Source organism: Eubalaena glacialis, chromosome 18, assembly GCF_028564815.1.
Source record: "Eubalaena glacialis isolate mEubGla1 chromosome 18, mEubGla1.1.hap2.+ XY, whole genome shotgun sequence".
NCBI lineage: Eukaryota > Metazoa > Chordata > Mammalia > Artiodactyla > Balaenidae > Eubalaena > Eubalaena glacialis.
In genome coordinates this window covers 49,625,808-49,648,071 of record NC_083733.1, presented here as the reverse complement: position 1 = coordinate 49,648,071, position 22,264 = coordinate 49,625,808, and the positions used below count along the sequence as shown (strand labels likewise).

Here is a 22,264-nt window from a genome sequence, read left to right as displayed (position 1 = left end):
TTCTTTAATCTATCTCAATAGATTTCTGGTGTACAGCACTTATAGATTTGGCCAGTGACAAGGGTTAGAGTAGTCTTGTAGAACATTTACTTGTAGCTCTGAAAAGCCCACATTCATCAGAGGGTGAAGTCAATCAGATTGTACCAGGATCAATGGAAGGCTTCTGGGATCCCTCTTAGGCTTGTAACGTGTTCACCTTCTATGGAGAGGATTCACACACACACACAGAGACATACACACACACACACACATACACATATACACACATACACACGATCTCTCTTTCACACACATACACCCCTCTGTCTTAAAGCCATTTATCTCTGAATGTCAAATTGCAATAATTAACCATTATTGATCTTAAATTCAATTAACTTCATTAACACAGGTCATGATGAGGGTGCTTGTAAGGGAAAGGCATTTGACAAGTGTCTTTGCTCCTGTGACATCCCGTGTTCCTGGTGGTGGCTACAGACTCTTCAGACTGTCTCCTCAGAGAGGCATAAAGGGCCGCTCTGAGACGTGGGCCCAGGACTGGGCGAGGGATCCACCCCAGGGGGCTTGTGCAGCAGGAGAAGAGGGGCCGCAGGGTAGCATTCGGGCACCCTTGCGAAAGATAGACAAGGGAACCTATTATGCACACATATAGCTCATTTCCAGTGGTGGGGGGATGCTGCCCCAGGTGCCCGCCCCGCCTCTCTCCAGAGAATGCTTTCCCATACGCTGCAGCCTTGTCACAGCGATGTTCAGAAACTTCCAGGGTTTGCTTGCCTCAAAAAGCAGCCTTTCCATTTGTATTTTTACATGAAGAAAACTACTTTCCCTTTTGACCAAGGAGAAGAGAAGAAACCCAGATCCCACAGTTGGGTCTGGCAGAGGACTCTGGACACCCGCACCGTGTGACATTTGCTCCTTTACTTCCTATGCATAATTTGTTGTTCAATTTTCACTACAGCCCCGCAAGGAAGGTGATATCACCCCATTTTACCAAGGACTGTATGCCACGCTTTTCAAAAATGAGGGGACCATCCCTCTGTGTCCTCACACTTAAGCAGGATCTCTCAATGTCTACGCAGGAGAGGAGCAGTGAGATAAAGTGGGAGAGGCCTAACTTCTGACCGCCCATCCTAGTTCTGAGTCCTAGGAGTCCTGAGGTCTGCCTCCATCCCCTGATCTCTGTCTCTGAGCCTCCATCTTCCCACCTGTTAAATGGAGCCCCTGATGTCCCTTGCCCTCCCGGGTTGTTAGATAGCTGGGTGGAGATCCTGCACAGGGAGGTCCCCAGGGATACAAAGCCCCCCAGGGGTGGGGTCGTCCCGTGAGGCACAGCCGCAGGGAGATGGGATGCTCCTGGCCCTTGACCGTTCGTTCTTCGTTTTTAATTCTTTATGGAAACGCCGCTTGGTGCTGAAGTGTCTCAAGGAAACAACACAAAACAAACAAAAAAGAGCAAGAGGAAGTCTGCCTTCCATATTTGTGACGTCTTTTCCTTTGAAAGTTTGATTCAATTCAAAGGATTTACCAAGCACCCAGCCTGTGCCAGGCCCCATGCGGGGGGCTGTGGAGACAGTGTCCTTGCCTGCCCGGGCCCAACCCACTGTGGAAACAAGTGACTGTAGGATCCCTGAAAGGTGGTGAGCATGTGGAGGTCAGGAGGATAGGCTTGGGGTGGAGGGGCCAGCAAAACCCCAGCCAACATGGGACTTCAGCTGGGCATCTGGAGGTGAAATGTTTCTGGTCACGTGAGCAGAGCTGCAGAGGGACCTTCCCTGGGTACACAGGAAGCACCAGGGGAGCCGGGAGGTGCTGAGATCACAAAGGTCCCACGGCCGCCCGAGGAGTGGCAGTTATCCCGGAGGCCATGGGCAGGGAGTGCCACTGGGTCCTCCCCACCACGCCAAGCACGGTGTCTGCTGAGCCGTCTCAGGAAATGCCTGCTGGTCCCTTCGCGGAGGGATAGGTGTTTGGAGGCTGTTTTAGGAGCATTGTTTCTGGGGCTGTCATTAGGGAATAGCAGGGGACAGCCAGGGACACATCTTCTGGTTTATTGTGAGGAGTCTCCCTCATCCCCTCAAAGCCTGGGTGTTTCTTGAGCACCTGTGTTAGACTCAAAAAATCCAGGCTCTAGAGCTTTCCTTTGGCCCTAGGAAGGGGCAGGGCAGAGGAAGGGGGAGTGGAATAAACCACACAGCGTGCCTCTGTGCACCACGTGGTTGACTCATTCAGCCTTGAGAGGTTACACTGCAGACCTCTCACCGAGCCCTTCCCCCCCCGCGCCTGTCACACAGACACCTGTCCCTGCCATGTTCATCTCAGGGCCTCGGGAGAGGCGGTCGGGTGATCGCAGAGCCGCACTGAGGAGAATTGAGGACTCTGCCCTGTGAGGGGTTGGGGCTCACCTGGGTGTCAGCCCTGACTCTGAAGGAAGACCCACTGGTTCCCACCTGTGGTTGGGGGCGCATGCCCCATGGGTGCTTTGGGTGTCGCTGCAGCCAGATGCCCGGGTAGCCCAGTAGCCTTTGAGGCTGGTGGAAAAGTGGCTGCCACCTCCTCCTTCCACTAAGGTCAGTGGTTTTAGCACAAAGTTCCCCCCTGTCTCTCTTTTCCCACAGTCCATCATGACTCTCCTCACCGAGAGTGCTGATGGGCGGAAGGAAGCAGAGGCCGGAGCTGCTGACGGGCTTGTGGACATCCCACCAGGCTGGTCCCTGAGGCCTTGTGCCTTTGCATCCAGCCCCCAGCGCAGGAGCCCACTCTCACCCATACACCTGCCGTCCCCGAGTAAGTGTCCCAGGAGAAAGGGACTTTGCCTGCCTTATTCTTTGCAGACGGTGCCCAGTACAGAGCTTGACACACAGCAAGTGCTTACTAAAAATAAATTTCCTTTCATACTTCTCAACATTTCACAATGCATTTATGAATGTGTGCTTGTGAAAATTTCAGACCATGTAGAAGAGAGGCCCTTTTCTCCCCCTCCTCCTGCCATCTTCCTCCGCAGCAATGGTGTCCCCCTCTGGCACCCAGGGAACGCCCCTCACATCTCTGCTAGGATCCTTTTCCTGGGTGCCCGTCACACAAGCTCACACGCCAGCTCACACAGAAAACAGGGATCAGTGTTTGTGTTTCTGAGACTTCTCCCCGCCAACACTTGACAGTATGTCTTAGAGACCATTCCACATTAGAATTTAGAGAATTGTCTCATTCTTTTAAAGTCAACTTTTCATTCAGTATAATACACAAAAAGACAGCAAACAAATATGGGTGTAGAGGGAGATGAATTTTCCCCAGATGAACACATCCATGTAACCATGGCCCAGATCCAGAAGTAGAACAGTTCCCGCACCCTGGGAGTCCTTGGTGCCCCCTCCCAGTCACCCCCTCCCAATGGAACATCACAGATTAGTTTTGCCTGATTTTGAAATTTATGTAAATGAATTCAAACAGTATATTTATATTATCTTTCTTGTATTGTGTCTTTCCCTTAATATTATTTGTAAGATTCTTCCAGTTGTTTTGGATAACAATTTGTTCATTTTCACTGCTGTGTACCATTCTGTTGTGTGGGTAGGCCACAATACCTTTATCCTTGCACTGTTGATGGACATTTGGGTTGTTTCCAGTCTCTGTTATTATGAAGGATGTGCCAAAGGATATTATGGTCCCAGTCTTTTGGTGAGATGTGTATGCATGTCTGCTGGGTAGAGATCCAGGAGGAGAACTGCTATGTCACAGAGTGTATGTATGTGTAGCTTTAGCAGATGCTGCTAAATAGTTTTTCAAAGTGGTTGTTCCCATTTATACAGCAGCAGCCTCTGGAAATGAGAGTTCCAGTTGCTCCACATCTTTGCTAACACTGTTATTTGTCTCTTATCATTCTTGTGAACTGCTGAATATTATTTCATGGTACGGACGTTCCTTAGTTTGTTTATCCACTTTTATGGTATTAGAAGAAATGTTCCTGAGAACCCCCTTAAACACAGAGGGGTTTTTTTGCACATGTGTATTTCTGTAGTATAGATTCCTAGCTGGATCAAGAAGTATAACAGATTTTCAATATTGATACATGCTGCTAAATTACCCTTCATAAAATGGCCATGACAAGTAATACACGAGCCACTAGTGAGAGTGCCACTCTCATTACGTGTTGCTGTTTTAAGTTCCTTTTTTCTCCACAACCCCCTTTTGAAGGATGGTGAGGTGTTGAGGGTTCTTGAATCTAGCACAAGAAACACCTAAGTCAGACTGTATAAAAATGAGTGAGACAGGGTATTGAAAGGAAACATGCAATGTGACACCGACCAGCCAACAGGTATTATTTATATATTGGTTGGGGGCAACCTATTTTAATAAATAGAAATGAAGTTGAAATCTATGGGCATTTATACATTTCGGTCAAAATTATAAAACATTTGAAACTTTATTTTTTTCAAGCTGACTGGGAAGATTACATCCCTGTCCTGGATGTGACCTATCCATTCAAATGGTAGTTACATGTGTATTAGCAGACCTGGGTGTATACTCAGTCAGTGCTGGCTGAGTGCTGGTTGTGTGCTGGGCAAATGATGCCTGAGTGCTAGTTGAGTGCTGGGTTGTAACTGGCCAACTGCTGGCAAGGCTGCCAGCTTCAGGAAGGTCTCTGTCCAGGTGGCTACCATGCTGGTTGCCCAGTGCAGTGAGGGAAGGGCTGGGCTTCTCTGGAGTCGTTGAGAGCATCCTCTTTCCCGGTTTTCCCTGTGAGCATAAAATGAGGAACCTTGTTAGGAAACACTTAGTGTTTTGTGCAGTGGTAGTGAGGGGACGTGAAGAGATGCGTGTGAAACAGGAGGGCACTTGGGGCTGCTCTGCCTACATCTGAGAGCGTGGGGGAAGCTGGTGGGAACTTCTGCCTGAGGTTACACTTGGTCTGCGTGGTTCTTAGACTAAGCAGCGCCTACCAAACTCTGTGAATTCGACCAGGAGTTACTCAGAGAGCTGACCTGCCAGGCTGCGTGAAGGGTGCAGAGGTAAGGAATGCCTGGTCCCTGACCCTGTAATGTATATGGAGAGACCATTTGTGCATGTACTTAGCCACTGTAAAAACTATGAGAGATGAATGCCAGTAGGGATATTCAAATAATAATGCCAATAATCGTTCCTGTTATTTCTCTAGAACTTAGAGTTTAGAGGACTTTTCCATCCATTGTCTCATCTCTGAGATTAACGAGGTCAGTTTCAGAGAGACGGGTGAGAAAGGATTTCCTGGGGGGAGGTGGAATGAGCAGGGTCTTGGAGGGCAGGGCTGAGGATGTGAAAAGATGAAGCATCATATACAAAATGGAAGAAACGGCGTCAGCCAAGGCAAGGCCAAAGCAGCATTATTAGGGAAGGTTAGTGTGTATGTCTGAGGGAGGTGGGCAGTGGAAGATAAACTTGGAAGGTAAAATGGAGCTTCGTTATGCCGGGCTTTGAATATCAAGCTAAGAAGTTTGTGTGGGTGTGTGATCACAAGGGCATTCCCTTGTGATCTATGTAACCAGGGCCATCTTGGCCACATAAAAGTAAAGCCCATGACTCTGAGCTGTTTATTTTGGTAACTTCTTATCCCTAACCCTAAAGCGTCTAGAGTATGTATTTAGTATTGTATACATGTTGGATGAAGGGATGGGTTTTTTGGTGGATGGATGGATGGTAGATGGGTAAATGGGTAAATGGATAGATGGGTAGATGATTAGGTAGATCAATTGCCTCCTCTTCCAAGTAAATCTTGATTACTCTTTCAAAAAAATCATCCACTGACCTTCTCCCTACTACAACTCTTTAGATGCTATGGGGAACAGCCAGTAAAGCTCAGGGGAATTTTGAGTTGTATATCTACAGCCCATTTTGAAGAGGACCATTGTAAGAACTGTCCCAAATTTTCCCCAACCCATTGCCCTATTTTCAACTGTAGTTTCCCTGGGTCTTGAGATCACTGAGTGCGCAGACAGGTAAGAGTTCCACTTTGTTCCACAGCTGCCTCATAGGGGACCACAAGCTACCCCATGAGGTCATTCTGTCCTCCTCCAGGAGATCCTATGCTCCAGAGCTGAAGGTGTGTAAGGCATAACTCTTCTTAGCCATTATCGAGATTGACCACTGTTTATGGTGTCCCAGCGCATCCCCTGCCCCTAATAATTCACCCGAGTCCTATTTGCTGCTGTCTGAAATCCCACCAAGGTGAGAGAATGTGTTCTTTGGATGAAGTTACTCTTAAAATTTACTAGATCCATTACAGATTAGGATTTACCTTATGGGTTTTGTGGAATAACAGAGAAAAAGGCTATAGGGAAGAGGTTCAGACCCTAGAGTTTTGTTTTTTTTTTACTCCAGGTAGGCAGGAAACTAGGAAATATATGGAGCTCAGAAATAGAAAAGGGAATATGGCGCCCACAGCAAGCTTTACTTCCTTCGCCACTCTTGCAAGGACTTACCTTCAGAAGCCATGCTTTGCCTGATAAACCATCACTGCTTCCTAAGCCGAACTGACTGGAGTGTCAACCTAGCCACCCCCATCAACACAGGGATTAAGGTTCTGCCTTGTCAGCTCCAGGGTGGGTTAAGCACTCCTGTGGGGCACGGAGAGTGAGAGTATAGGTCCTCTGTGAGAGATGGGTGTAGAGACCACTGTTGATTCACCCAGTGGTTCATATGTGCTTGAAGCCAAGGACAGAGGTGACTCAGTTGGTCCCCGAACTAATATTTATTTACTCTCTATTATCTGAAGGTTTGTTTGAGGCAATTGCTTTGAATGTGAGCGTGTCCTTGATACGTTTATTTTTCTTTGCGGTGAGGCTGCAGTAGGATGAGTGTGGTTTCAGAACTGAGGGAGCTGGCTTCCCTCTCTGATCTCAGTAGCTTCCCAGCTTCCTGGCTTCCTCTTTGTCTGATCCATCTCTCCCGTGGGGAGGGTCCTGAGAAGGGGAGGGAGGTTGTTCAGAGGGGCTGCTGAGATGGCTGAATGAGTCCTTTTCTCGGCAACAAGAATCCAAGGAGACAAGCCCCGGAAGTGTCTTTCTTGACCCGGTGGGCAGTGGCGGCTCCAGGTTCGGCTTCTGGGGGCTCCCGGCCTCGTGTTCACCACCACGTCTAGAGGAACAGGACTTGGCCTGGATACCGAGTCTTCAGGACGGGCTGGGGTTTCCAGCAGCGGGGAGGTGTCCCCTGGGCCTTGCTGTCATTGGCCTCCTAGAGAATCAGCAGCAGCCCATTATGGCCTGAACAACCACTGGCCACTCTGGCTCTGCTGAAGGGTGACGTTGCCTTATTCACGCTGGCTTGATTCACCAATCAGCTAATGCCATGCCTTTCTTGGCATGAAAGCATCGCAGCTTTATTAACACAGTGATACCCAACTGAACAAGCATTCATGTCGCACATTACATCAAATTAACATGTACAAAATTAATATTCCTGACCTTGCTAGTGGGAAGAACAATCAATCTAGGGGAGGTTGTCATCCCGCCGCGGCCAGCCTTCCGGAGAAGTCCTGACCATTATAGCTTCAGCCACCATTTCCTTCCCCCACAGCCAAGCCTCGCACCCTAGCCTCCCTGCCCAGCTTTGGCCCTTTGGGATTCTCCTGGTTCCTGGGAGGCCCCTGGTCTCCCTGGTACCATCCAAGAATGCCATTCTCTCTTTGTCCCCAGAGACTGCGACCTCTGTCACACCAGATGGCTTGGGTGACATCTCTTGTGACTCCAGGTGGCCAGGTGGATGGAGAGGACTTGTGTTCTCTGCCGGGTTGTGACCTCCTGGGTACCAGCCATGAGCACTCCTCTAGAATCAGTTTTCTTTCTCTGCTGCCTATTTAATATCCTAACGGAGGCCCAACAACTCAATCTAATCACCTTGATATTACCCAGCGCGTTTAGCTAAGCTCCCCTCCTCTCCATCACTCACTTCCTTCTGCCATCGCCTGGCTCTCTTGGCACCAAAAGGAAGTCTCCCATCAGAGCGCTGCCCCTTGGAACCCCCTCCCAGTCAGCAGCCAGCAGGACGTACCCCATCTGGATTTCCACCTTCTGCAGGACCCCTAAGCATCAGGGAGCTGGGAGCTGCCTGGAGGGTAAATGTGTTGGTCATCGCTGGCCCAGGTCTGAGCACCCTGCCTGTCTCATTGCTTCTCACACCTTCCAGAGATCCTGGCAGCTCATTTTAGGGGCTCTCAGAACACCGGGGGATAACTCTGGGCCCCAAATCAGGCTGCACCAGACAGGGAAGATGCTGCCCATGTGGCTACACTCACAAAGGAGCCCTCCCGTCCCTGTCACAATTAGATGTGCAACACATGCGCACAGAAGAGAGACCTGTGTAAAGAAAACCCAGAGGGGCACAGTGCACTTTGCGTGAGCCCTTCGTAAAGCAGAAATTCTTGTGTAGAATGGATCAATCTGTCTAGAGTTTCCAGGTGTGTTTAGAACAAGGTGTAATTTAAGTGACCTTTTTCTGGGAACTTTGAGCTCTTTCTCCCGTGAAGAGATGACTCAAGGCAGAAGCTGACCTGAAGTGGGGCTGCACTCAGCCCGGAGGAGGTGGCCAGGCTGGGGGCCGGAGGCTGCAGGGACACTGGCAGCCAGAGGGCTGTGGGCCTCTGGTGGCTGCTCCCGCGGAAGGTCACCTGACTCTAACCACGCCCCCGGGGTGGGCGGAGACTGGGAATCAAGACAGCGGGGGTAGTGGCGGGTGTGGCTGTGGGTAGAGCCGGGCTTGAGGACGGCCCAGGCCTGGGGGGAGGCGCGTGCTGGGTCAGGGATGTTAACTTCGTACCCGTGAATCCGATGGATGTCTCCTCCTTCCTCTCCCTCCTTTCCTTGCTCTTCATTTCCCTCCCTCCTCCTTCCCCTTCCTCTCTGGCTTGCTTCCTTTCCCCCAGCCCACACCTTCAGGCTGCCAGAGGGATGGGGAGCACAACCCGTGCCCCGTGGGCACCTCTCACCTCAGCAGGGCTCTCTGCTGGTCCCCGCTGCCCCTCTTCCTGAAAGGCAGCTGAAGAATCTGGATGTCTGGGATCCATCACCTCAGAGGCCTGTCTTGGCAAGCGTAGGACTCAGCCCAGAGGCCGTCCCAGGACCCGCCTCCTGGGTGTGGGGACTGCAGGATGGGCCCGTGTACTTCCGTGGAGTCTGTGCACCTGTGCTCGTAGAGCCCTTTTCACTTGGGAAAGCCCTTTCTGCTCACTGCTTGTGACTTCCTTGTTGTTTTGCAAACACCCGGGAGGCGGGTGTGGCCTCAATTGTGCCCCCACCCCCCACCGCCCCCATTCGTGGGGAAAAAAACTGGATCCCAGAGACTTGAAGTCAAGTCTCATGGTCACATGGACACCATGGGGCAGAGCAGGAGCCGAGACCCGGGTTCATTGTCTGCGACATCACTCAGTTGAACAGAAAAACGCACAACACAGGAACACTAACAAAAACGGCAGGTCCTCTCAGAGTCTAGGGTGGCACCTTCATGGCCACCTCTCCAGGGGGGGCTACTGGGGCTTCCCATCTGCCCACCCCTGCTGTTACCGGGACTCTGCTTTGTTATGGGCCCAGGTGTGGGGTGGAGGGGAGGGGTTCAGAGGTGACCAAGACACCTGTGATGATCTTGGTGTATTTCTGTGTCCAACACATCTAGAACGGTTGAGAGGACTCGGGCCTCCCTAGGCCTTTAGGCAGGGTGCTTATTAAAACTCGACTTGAATTTGATTCATGAACCAGGCAGAGTGGCCTTGGCTGTGAAGGGAGGTCAGGAATAGGGTCTACAGAGACTGGCGTGCATGAGCCCTGAGCCGGCGTCCAGAGCCAACAGCCTTCTTCACGAGCTGTCCAGTTTCAGGCATGTCGCCCACGCCTGTCTTCTGGGCAGTTCCAAGTCAAGTCTCAAATGTGATCATTTGTGTGAGGGACTGAGAGGGGCTCCTGGGGTTTGCTGAGGCCTTGGGCTCTGGGGCCTGCTCCTCCTGGGCTCCCCTGGCCAGGTGTCCTCCGCCCAGGACGGCCCAGATCATCTCTGGGGTAGAAGCAACCTCTGTCCCCAAGCTGCGTCCCCTTGCTCTGCCCACCAGGGTTGGCTGAACATTTAACTGTCTTCTTGGCCATGCCCTCAGATGGTTAAATTACTCTTAAAATAAAAAATCACCTTATGTCTTGAAAATCTGAGTGCTCAGGAGAAGCTGAGACAAGACCTGGGTCTCCAGCCGTGGAGCTGACCCCCAGCAGCACCCCAGGGCCCCTCTCCCCCCACCAGCCCTGCACCAAGACCCCCAGCTCAGGCCCTCTCCTTACCGTCCTCACCGCTAGAATAATCTCTTCTTTCTACCTCTTCTCGAATCTCCATCACTGGTTTTCTTTCTCTCCTTCCCTCACTGCCCTTGGGGGTCTCTCTCTGTCTCTATCTCTCTCCATCTCTGTCTTTCTGCCTCTTTCTGTATCTCTGTCTCTGTCTCTCTCCACCTCTTTGTCTCTGTCTCTGTTTCTCTCTCTGTCCCTTCCCAACACCACCATAGTCCTGGTGGATTCTTCCCTCTTTCCCACATCTTTCTCCCGTTGTTCTCGCTCTGATCCCTGCCCCCCACTCTCTCCTCACCCTTCTCCAGCCCTGTCCTTCTTCAGCCCCACCCCCTCCTCTCCCTGCCTCCTCTTCCCTCTCCATCGCAGTCATTGAGGATGGAGGATGCCCACTCAGGGTACAAGAGGAGGTGCTCTTGTACCCTGAATGGGCCACCTGTTCAGAAGAGAGGGGAGAGGGGGTCCCAGGACGCTTAAGCCAGTAATTCACCTTCCCAGGCAGTCTTGGGAATTTGAAAACAGGGTTATAACTACAGAACCCTCATTTCAGCCCAGAAAATGCAAAAATCCGCAGGACAGTTTACTTTGAAATTGCAGTTCACTTTGAAATTGTAGGGCGCAGCCACGCCCTCTTTCCTTTCTCTCCAGCTCTCTCCAGTGCTGCCCTACCCACAGCCCAGCCCCCCCCCAACTGCGGCTGGAGACCCCTCCCCCACAGGGACACCCCTCAGTTCCTTCATCTCCTCGTTTGGGGGGAGATACACAACAGTGTGATGAAAGTGGTTCCCACTTGCCCAGAAATGAATTCCATTATGCCCCGGCTTACTGTTTTATATTTATATCAAAAGTATTAATTCCTTTTTACCTAGTGGTTGGGTTTCGTTAATGATGATAATAAATATTAATGAGGTTGCTGCTGCCTCCAGACCTTCTGATTGCGGCATTGGCTGGCTCCTCACTCCTGGGACAGCCCACTGTCCCTGTGGCCACGTCTTGGAAGGCACGAGCCCCAGGGAGCTGTGGGAGGGGACTCAGGACCCTGCTGGAGGGGCAGGCATGGGATCCAATGGGGATGGGGCATCAGGGAAGGCTCTGATGCGGCAGAAGCTCACTCCATGCTCCTTCTGTGGGATTCCCTCAGGAGTTTAGTCAAATCCCCTTTATACTGACTCCTGAGGGGTCCCCACAGAGGGCTTGGGAGTGTCCCATTTAACTTGTTGGAACTGAAGTTTCCTAGGCTGCAAAAGGGAAATCATTTTATCCACCTGCCAGGACCACTGAAAGGATCAAATGCAGTGAATGTGAAAATGGTTCATAAACATGCACATGTTAGGTAGGAGTGTGGTTTTTTCCATCACTTGACATTCCAGGGCACTGGGCTGTGGGACTTTGTAGAAAGCCTTTGTAAGTGTGAGAGCTTTTTGTTTCTCATGAACATGCTTCTCTGCCCAAGAGTCCCACTTGGTTCTGGGCATGCCAAGTTCTTGAGTTCATCCAGTTGTCCAAAAATGTGTCCTTGGCCCTCAGCTTTGGGGTGTTGGATTGACGTCTTGCTGCCTGAAGAGCTTACGTTTCACTGAAGGGGAGAGCAGGTGGGGATGTAATAGGGAAGCAGTCACAGCAATTGGTAAGGGTTCACCTCTTGGAGAGGAACTTTTTCCGCTGAGCGACTTGGGGAAAAATGAAACACAGGCCCCAGTCCATCCTCCCTTGAGTCTCCACTCTCGTGTGTTTCTTTGCATCTTTGCAGCTGATGATTTGGTTTGAATGCGAGTCCCTCCCCCTTACAGTTCAGGGCCTCCTGTGCTGGAACCGGCAGCAGAGGTCTCTATTTTCATAGTATTTGTTCAAGAGAAAACAGTGATGCTGATGCATTCTCGGAGAGGTGTACTGGGATGTGGGCACAGCCAGGGGTGGCCCCAGTGCAAGGAGACCACCATCTGGGGGACTTCCTCCCCTCTTCCTCAGCAGAGGGTTCTGTCATCCTGTCCCCCAGAGGCTGGTCCTCATGCCGCCCATGCTCAGAAAACGGATCCAGGAAGGACTTTGGATCAGACCCCAGCACATCTGCTTTCTCTGGGACCAGCTGGAGTCTGGATCCATCTAGATGTTTTGGCAACTATGTAGGAGGTTTGAAGAAGTCATCTATGGTGTTCATTCATTCATTCATTCATTCACTCATTCATTCCGTGGATGTGTGTTGAGTGGCTACTCCGGGCCAGACGGTAGGGTTGCAGCAGATTTTGGGGGGGGGGGTGGTGGGAGGGCTGGTCCCGACCCCATGAAGCTGACAGTCTGTTGGAACACCCTGGAACATCTGCTGTAAGCTAGAGATTTCAGTGGTGTGCCTTGTAAAAAGAAGGGAGCGGGTGGCGTGCTAAGGGGACAGAGTTGGGGTCGAGAAGCCCCCTTCCCCAGATATTACATTCCACTGCAGCCCAGGGAGGGGTAGATGGCTCCTCCTCCTCTTCTTTGAATCTGCCCCAGGGTTTCCAGCACAGGAGGCAGCAGTGCAGAGTTAGAGGCTCTGGCACATTCTAGAAGCTGAGAGGCTGGAGAGGAAGTAGGGCCGAGATGGTGGAGGACTCTGGGGCAATGGGAGGTCACTGAGGGTGTTCCACGGGCGGGGGTGGGGCGTTACCCACCCGCTGAATGATAAGGCTCCGGTGGTTTCTGTCTGGAGAACAGAGGGAAGGGGCTGGGGCTGGAGTCAGGGGTTCCTTGAGGAGGAGTGAGAGATGCTGGGATCGGAGGGGACAGAGGCTGGAAACAAGCATCTTGCTGCTGGACATGGCCTCCAATCAACCTCTTTCCAAAAAGCAGGATTTTAAGAGTACAGTGGGCCCTTGGCCTTGGAGAATCCAGACAGGAACAGAAAGAGAAAGTTAAGCAGAAAGTTAAATAGCAGCAGGGATCAAAATAACGGTCCACAGTAGCGAAGCCTCCCAAGGCCTGATTACCTCTGCGCAATTAGCTGTCAGGTCCAAGCCGGGGACAGGGCCTGCCATCGGCTCCCTGACAGGAGGGACCCCTGATGGCCACCTCGGTGGGGCTGGCTTCTCACCCAGTGCCCCCCCCCGCCCCCTGTTGACCTCTCACTGTCCCACCCAGTCTGTGATGGAGACACCCAGCCCCCCTCCCCTCCTGGCCTGATCCGGGGCATCAGCTGTCCCAGTGAGGACATTCTTCCTCCTCTCCGGCTGGGGACTTTGCTGGTCAGTGCAGAGCAGAAGGGACAAAGGAGTGACCTAACAGCTGAGTGCTTGTGAGGAGACAGCACGTGGAGGGAATGAGCCAGAGCAGGTGGGCTTTGCCTCACTTCTTTATCCTTTGCTCAGAAAAGCCACGGAACAGAGAAGGAGAGGAGGAGGGCCTTACCGATCAGGCCGCAATGCCCTGTCACTTACACATGGGGAAATGGAGGCCGAGAGAAAGAAAAGGATATCCTGGCGGGGGTGGGGCGTGATCAGAATTAGTGGAATGAATGAACCTTTCCATCCCTTCATCCCCTCTGCCATCTCTCTGGGCCCGTTTCAGCTTTCTCACCACTTTTTGAAGTTCAGTCATCAAGAGTGGATGTGATATTCTCGGAGGAGTGCAATTATTGCAAAACATAGCGGAAGGATTCGTGCGTGCTTTGCCCTCCAAGTACTTCTCACTGTTGGGTCTGAAAAGAAAATGGCTGTTTCAGTAGGTGGTGAGGTCCCTGTCAGGGCAGTGTGCAAGGGTGCTTGTAAGGAGCCTCAGAAACCATGACAAGGGTGGTGTGTGGGGTGATGCCACGTCTCCCAGGATCCAGGGCCTCTTGGCCCCGAAGCTTTTTAATTTTTCTCAGAGTAGGATTTGGTTCCCACCAGGGGGGTTGGCCTTACTTTTCTTTCAGTATTAATTTCCTCCTCGGTCATCAGACTGATGGCATTCTGATACTGCTGTGCGATTTACAAGGCATACTGGAGTTCGCTGGGGGCCAGCTCGGGGTGGGAGCCGGCCAGGCCGATGATGGTGCGTGTGTGTGCTCTGGGGGGCGCTCCAGACAGCCTGCTGTGCTCCCCACACCGTGCCAAGGCTTCCACGGGGGCCACGCTGCTCCTGGGTGGGAGGTGGACAGGCAGAGCCGCCCATGTTCCCTTAGCTGGTGGCCTTCGTGCCACACTGGGCTCTTTCATGTCCACCGTTGGCTCTGGCTTCTTTTGCCTGCCTGGTGTCTCTCTCCCGTAGTGGCCAGATGGGGCCATTTCTGGATTCCTGCCTCTCCTAGACTGAATTCCATGGGAGCCGTGATGGGTGTGGTTCACGCTGCGGACTGTGGCTCCCAGGGCCATCTCCGGGAGAGAAGGGGCTCTGGGATCTACCCTATTCACACGGGGCCGGGCAGGGACACAGGCCACTGTGGTTTTCTCCCTCCTTCCAGACTCAGTGTTCCAAATGAGGCCCCTTGGATGCAAACGTTCTACCTACTCGCACCCAGTGCATTTCTGCGGACAGTCAAACCCACATCGCCCTGCTCTAGCTCCTCTGCGAGAGTAATGCAGATCTGCCTGGATGCCCTGACCTGGCCCTGCTGGGTGTCCCCTGGCCAGGGTGGTCGGCTGCCCGGGTTTGCCCAGGACTGAGAGGATCCCCGGGACGTGGAACGTTCGGTGCTGAAACCAGGAGAGTTCCCGGCAAACTGCGACTCTTGGTCCCTTTGCCCCCAGCTCCCCTCCCTGCAGACCTTTCAGCCCTGTTGGGGTTTGAGTGTGCTGAAGCCAAGGACCGAGGATGGTGTGCAGAGGGGGAGATACCTTCTTTCCTTTTTATTCTCCTCTTCCTTTCCCAACAAGAGCATTCGTCTTCCCCCTTGTGACCAGCTCCATAGTCCGCTATCCACTGTGGCCCTGGCCCTAGGAAAAGAGCTTGTTTGCCATGTTCATTTGTCAGTTCCAAGGGCATGGCCTTAAACTGAAGGTTCACCACAGCTGACCGGAGCAGGGCACTTTCTTCTGGTCATTTGTGAAGGACCTTCCACAGCTCCAGCCCAAGACTCTTGCTTTACTGTTTGCATATAAGCAGAAGCATCCCTGCCTCTACAGCTGATCTGAATGTGTGTACCTGGGACACTCTTCCCATCCAAATTCAAATCTCCTCGGTGTTGGGATGTCGGTAGTTTCTCAGCTTAGAAATCTTGGTGCTCAAAGGGGTCTTAGGAAAGAAGAAAATCACACATGACCCGGATGGAAGAGCCAGGGGAAATATCTGTGTGTCTTCCTGGGAATATTCTTTGAGTCATTTCACTGTTTTTTTTTTTTGTTTTTTTTTTTGTTTTTTCCCCTGGTGTGAAATTGATCTGGGGCCCGATCTTTAAAGTTATGGGAGTGAATTCCACAAACAAAGTTTCCTTTTCTTTCCTAGGAGCTTTTAATCAGCCATGCAGTTAGCACTGTGCCATTCCAGCTGCCTCACACACTCAGCCACTGGCCTTTAGAAGCAAACAGGTATTGAGGGGCTGACAAGAAATTACTTTTCACCCCTTTTCTGGCTTAGCATTTTCACTCACCACAGGGCTGGCCACGCCTAATTGTTCATGAGATCAACCCAACTTGGTTTACAGTGTCAGGCAAGCTCCAGTAAGGAAAAACCAAAGTCATTGAATACAAAAGAATGAAAAAAAAAAATCACTCAGTTCCATGAATGCAAGTGTTCTCCTGGCTTTGCATCTCTGGAGTGCGTCTTCCAGAACCCACGGCTGCTCAGCCCTGCTCAGAGCACCTCCACCTGCTCGGAAGTACAGGCTGGATTTACATCCCCAGTTACATAGCTTCCAGAAAGACAGGATCCCTGTTGGATGCCCATGAAGCTTATGCTGAGTAAATATTGACAAAGTAGTCTAAAGAGCAAACACTTTGACATTTGTAAGGTCCACTGGAAGGTCTTGTATATATTTATACAGCAGGAATGAGCACCGCATACCAATTTTCCTGAACTTGTTCTGACATAATTCTGCATGGATAGTGTGTGTGCCGGTAGCTGAGAACGGCTGAGTGTACACATGGGGGACACAGCCAGGGCTGGGTGGTGGCGGGTCAGTCTTCCCTCCCATCTAGAACAAACCAACACCTGTCCAAGCTTCTATAAGGAAACTTACTTTAAGCTTCTTATAAGACCTACTTTTTCAGAAGAAAGAAAGAAAAAAAAAAAGCCACAAAACCTTGTTTTTAATTTATTGCAATTGATGTACTTTTTTTTACTTCATAAAAATTGTATTGATGTTTTTGTGCTTTATATTTATTAAAGATTGAGCCTCAAAAATGTAATGAGTAAAAAATGCTTGCTTAATTTAAATTGTGAATCTGTCTGTTAAGAAATGCATTAGGGGTAGGAGAAGCATAAGACATATTAATTGACAGACAGGAACTGCTGTCTCTGAGGTTGATACAAGTAATTTATTACTTTAGAAATGAATGCCACCTCCAGAATGTGCTTCATTAATTTCAAATTTAGTTTTAATTTCAAGCTGTTGCCCCTTGAGAAGAATAAGGTGGCAAATTATGTTTGAAGAGCAGATTTTTTTTTTTTTTTTTTGCTCCAAAGAAACACCACATTTTAACTATTTAATTTTACAAATAAATGTGCCTGTCTGCTTTGCTGCGTTTTCCCGAGAGCCGAGAAAATGTTCTAGGTAAGATCAACACTTACTAATGCTTTTTTTTCTTTCTTTCTTTCTCTCCTTCTCCCTGTGTCCCTTCTTTCTGCCCTACTTGTCCCACCTGTTATCACGGCAGCCTATGTTTCAGATGAGTTAAAGGCTGCCGCCCTGGTAGACGAAGATATAGACCCAGAAGAGAGCCTGGCAGATGGGGAGCCCTCGGCTAAGTACATGTGCCCAGAAAAGGAGCTCAGCAAGACCTGCCCCAGCTACCAGAACTCCCCAGCGGCTGAGTTTTCCAGCCACGAGATGGACAGCGAGTCCCACATCAGTGAGACTAGTGACCGGATGGCCGACTTTGAAAGTGGCTCCATCAAGAACGAAGAGGAGACCAAGGAGGTGGCGGTCCCACCCGAAGACACGACCGTGTCGGACAGCCTGGAGCAGATGAAGGCCGTGTACAACCACTTCCTCTCCAACTCCTACTGGTCCAACCTCACCCTCAACCTGCACCAGCCGTCCTCGGAGAAGAACAACGGCAGCAGCAGCAGCAGCAGCAGTAGCAGCAGCAGCTGCGGCAGCGGGAGCTTCGACTGGCACCAGAGCGCCATGGCCAAGACCCTGCAGCAGGTGTCACAGAGCCGCGTGCTGCCCGAGCCCAGCCTGTTCAGCACCGTGCAGCTGTACCGGCAGAGCAGCAAGCTCTACGGCTCCATCTTCACTGGGGCCAGCAAGTTCCGCTGCAAAGACTGCAGCGCCGCCTACGACACCCTGGTGGAGTTGACGGTGCACATGAACGAGACGGGGCACTACCGCGACGACAACCACGAGACCGACAACAACAACCCCAAGCGCTGGTCCAAGCCCCGCAAACGCTCGCTGCTGGAAATGGAAGGGAAAGAGGATGCCCAGAAGGTGTTGAAGTGCATGTACTGCGGCCACTCGTTCGAGTCCCTCCAGGACCTGAGTGTCCATATGATCAAAACGAAACACTACCAAAAAGTGCCTCTGAAGGAACCTGTCACTCCCGTCGCAGCCAAAATCATCCCTGCCGCTCGCAAGAAGGCCTCGCTGGAGCTGGAGCTGCCCAGCTCCCCGGACTCCACCGGCGGCACCCCCAAAGCTGCCATGGCGGACACGAACGACGTGCTTCAGAAGAACTCCAACCCGTACATCACGCCAAATAACCGCTACGGCCACCAGAACGGGGCCAGCTACGCCTGGCACTTCGAGGCCCGCAAGTCCCAGATCCTCAAGTGCATGGAGTGCGGCAGCTCGCACGACACGCTGCAGGAGCTCACGGCCCACATGATGGTGACTGGCCACTTCATCAAGGTCACCAACTCGGCCATGAAGAAGGGGAAGCCCATCATGGAGACGCCTGTCACGCCCAGCATCACCACCCTGCTGGATGAGAAGGTGCAATCCGTGCCCCTGGCCGCCACCACCTTCACGTCCCCCTCCAACACGCCCGCCAGCGTCTCCCCGAAACTGAACGTGGAGGTCAAGAAGGAGGCCGACAAGGAGAAAGCGGTCACCGACGAGAAGCCTAAGGAAAAGGAGAAGGCCTGTGAGGAGGAGGAGAAGTATGACATCTCTTCCAAGTACCACTATTTGACTGAGAACGACTTAGAAGAGAGTCCCAAGGGGGGGCTCGATATCCTCAAGTCCCTAGAAAACACAGTGACGTCTGCCATCAATAAGGCCCAGAACGGCACCCCCAGCTGGGGGGGCTACCCCAGCATCCACGCCGCCTACCAGCTCCCCAACATGATGAAGCTGTCTCTGGGCTCCGCGGGGAAGAGCGCACCCCTGAAGCCCATGTTTGGCAACAGTGACATCGTGTCCCCCACGAAGAACCAGACCCTGATCTCTCCGCCCAGCAGCCAGACCTCACCCATGCCCAAGACAAACTTTCACGCCATGGAGGAGCTGGTGAAAAAAGTCACCGAGAAAGTTGCCAAAGTGGAGGAGAAGATGAAGGAGCCCGAGGGCAAGCTTTCTCCGCCCAAGCGGGCCACCCCGTCCCCGTGCAGCAGCGAGGTCAGCGAGCCCATCAGGATGGAGGCGTCCAGCGATGGGGGCTTCAAGAGCCAGGAGGACAGCCCCAGCCCCCAGCGGGACGGCTGCAAGGAGGGGAGCCCCCCAGCAGAGCCGGTGGAGAACGGCAAGGACCTGGTGAAGCCCACGCGCAGCGGCCTGAGCAGCAGTACGGCCATCATCACTGACCACCCGCCGGAGCAGCCCTTCGTCAACCCTCTGAGCGCCCTCCAGTCGGTCATGAACATCCACCTGGGCAAGGCGGCCAAGCCCTCCCTACCTGCCCTCGACCCCATGAGCATGCTTTTCAAGATGAGCAACAGCCTGGCCGAGAAGGCAGCGGTGGCCACCCCACCACCCCTGCAGTCCAAAAAGGTGGACCACGTCGACCGCTACTTCTACCACGTCAACAACGACCAACCCATAGACTTGACAAAAGGGAAGAGTGACAAAGGCTGCTCTTTGGGTTCAGTGCTTTTGTCACCCACGTCCACATCCCCAGCCACCTCCTCATCCACGGTGACAACGGCAAAGACGTCTGCCGTCGTATCATTCATGTCAAACTCGCCGCTCCGCGAGAACGCCTTGTCAGATATATCCGATATGCTGAAGAACTTGACAGAGAGCCACACGTCAAAGTCCTCCACCCCTTCCAGCATCTCCGAGAAGTCTGACATTGACGGGGCCACCCTGGAGGAGGCCGAGGAGGCGACGCCTGCACAGAAGAGGAAGGGCCGCCAATCAAACTGGAACCCCCAGCACCTGCTGATCCTCCAGGCCCAGTTTGCCGCCAGCCTCCGGCAGACCTCAGAGGGCAAGTACATCATGTCGGACCTGAGCCCCCAGGAGCGCATGCACATCTCAAGGTTCACCGGGCTCTCCATGACCACCATCAGCCACTGGCTGGCCAACGTGAAGTACCAGCTGCGAAGGACAGGTGGAACAAAGTTCCTCAAAAACTTGGACACTGGTCACCCCGTGTTCTTTTGTAATGACTGCGCGTCACAAATCAGGACTCCCTCCACGTACATCAGCCATCTCGAGTCACACCTGGGCTTCCGGCTACGGGATTTGTCCAAACTGTCCACCGAACAGATTAACAATCAGATAGCACAAACCAAGTCACCGTCGGAAAAATTGGTGACGTCCTCCCCCGAGGAGGACCTGGGGACCTCCTACCAGTGCAAACTTTGCAATCGGACCTTTGCGAGCAAGCATGCGGTTAAACTTCACCTCAGCAAAACACACGGGAAGTCCCCAGAGGACCACCTTCTGTATGTTTCCGAGTTAGAGAAGCAGTAGCGTTTGCTTTTGATGAAAACGACTGTCATTTGCTTTGAGGGAAACTGTTGCAGGCACCTTAAGGCCCCTCTGTCTTGTTCTAGGCACATGTTCTTATTTTAACAGCAGAGAATCACTCTGGGCTGGACTGTTTTGTATAACTGTACAGTGTTTAATAGAGGTGCATACTCAGCTGTTGTCACTGGTAAAATATGAAGGTTAAAATGCAGTGGTAAGTGTTTGGAACTTTGTGTAAATGGGATTTAGTTGTGAGCATCCCCCGATGCTTCAAGCTGCATGCATTAACAGACAGTTTAATTAAGCATTTATGACGAAACCGGCCACATTTTTCCACGCGGCCGAGTGTGCTGGCATTTTTCACCCTTTCATCTTTAGCCCTCTGAGTACTTTGAAGCACTTTTGCATTAATTTGGTTAAAAAATAAAATAAAATAATAATAATGTATGAAGCTCTGTTTTTTAAATTCCTTACCAGCTTAGTTATAATTAATAATATGAACCTCCATTTATGCAGGTCTGCAGGGGTATAACACGCCTTGAAATTTAAAAGAATATTATTTTCACATTGAAACATAGATGTATATATTGTATAGATTTCAGACTCTCTTATGAAAAATGTGATTGTGGGTAAATGACCTTTTTTCCTGCATTTATAGCAACAGTGTTTTATGTACCTGCTATGCTCTGGGCATAAGCCATGCCTATGTATAGTGTATATTTCTTTTTCTTTTTTTTTAAGGTCTATGGGTTTTGTTTTTTTACATGCAAACATTGTAAATTATACAGAAGATACCATAGATAACATTTATAAAGTATACAGAAACATTATCTGAAAGCAAAGTATGATTGTTTGTTTTGCTATACAGTACATCTATATTGATAGAGGTTCACGTTTAAATTATACATATTTATTAGCATCATATTATCATTTGTTTTGAGCAGTCTGAATAAACGAGGCCAGGAAATCCATCCATGGCAGGCATCATAACTATTTTGCACATGATTTTTAAAGGTATTTATTAGAAATCCAAAAAAAAAAAAAAAAACCGCTCAAAATAAACTCAGTGCTCAAAGGGTTAAGTCTATTTCAAAAGGAAAAAAAAAAAAAAGAACAAAAAAAGAGAGAGAGAGAACTTGTACTGTATTTCCTAAACATTGATAAAGCCTTTAAAATGTTTGTACTGTAATACTTTGCTTAAAAGTCACGAGGCATTCTGTGATACAACCTCTTTTACTTATTTATAAGCCCTCTTGGTTGCTATTCCATATTGTAGGATGCCTTTTTTATTTCAATTGGTAACTTTCTGTTTTGTTCTTCCTAATTATTCTCCCAAGATCCCACACTGCAGCTTTATCTTTAGGCTTATGAAAGGTAACCCGTGGTTACCGGCTCTCCAAGTGATTCTGTTCTTCTCCATTTTTGGCAGTTAATTTGCAGAAGTAACTGACAGCTGACACCATATGAGAACCTATGTATAAAATATTGGCATGTAAACAGCACAGACACTCTGTGCCCTGTTTTGTTGTTGACAATGAACCACCATTATGTGACTCTTCATATAACCCTCTTTTCTACGGCAGCATTAAAATTGTCTTTTTGCTATAATTTTGTGTTGCGTTCACAATTATGTCTGAAATGTGCTACGACTAACGAGCACATTAAAATTAAATTGTATGCGATCTGTTTATGACTGAGTTGGTTGCTGTGTCTGCCAGGTGCTGGCAGTCGGAAGCCGCCCGTAAATCAGGGGAGTTTTAGTGAACTTTGGGTTTGGAGAGCAGCAAACATTCACTTAGAGGCGGCGTGGACAGAATTTTCCCCAAGAATAAAAATGGAAAAGAAAGGAAGATGTTCCCGTGAGGTTAGATTCTCGCTGGGAAGGCGATGCTATCAAACATCGGTAGTGGAGCTTCGGTCACACCTGGTGACCTGCGTGGGGGCCGGAGGTTGGTCTCCCATCTGCGTGAGAGAAGTCGAAGTCAGGGCCCAGAGCCCTGCTCGAGGGAGA

General features: G+C 50.8%; 1 protein-coding gene across 1 annotated transcript in view; it reads left to right on the top strand.

The window, feature by feature from the left end:
• TSHZ3 (teashirt zinc finger homeobox 3) overlaps positions 1 to 21,294 on the top strand; it is a 68,934-nt gene extending 47,640 nt beyond the window's left edge. The window contains exon 2 of the mRNA XM_061172615.1: positions 17,051 to 21,294. Within this exon, the coding sequence (XP_061028598.1) occupies positions 17,051 to 20,256 (3,206 nt within the window). The 3' untranslated portion in view covers positions 20,257 to 21,294. The remainder of the gene's footprint in view (positions 1 to 17,050) is intronic.
• The last annotated feature ends 970 nt before the right edge of the window (positions 21,295 to 22,264 follow it).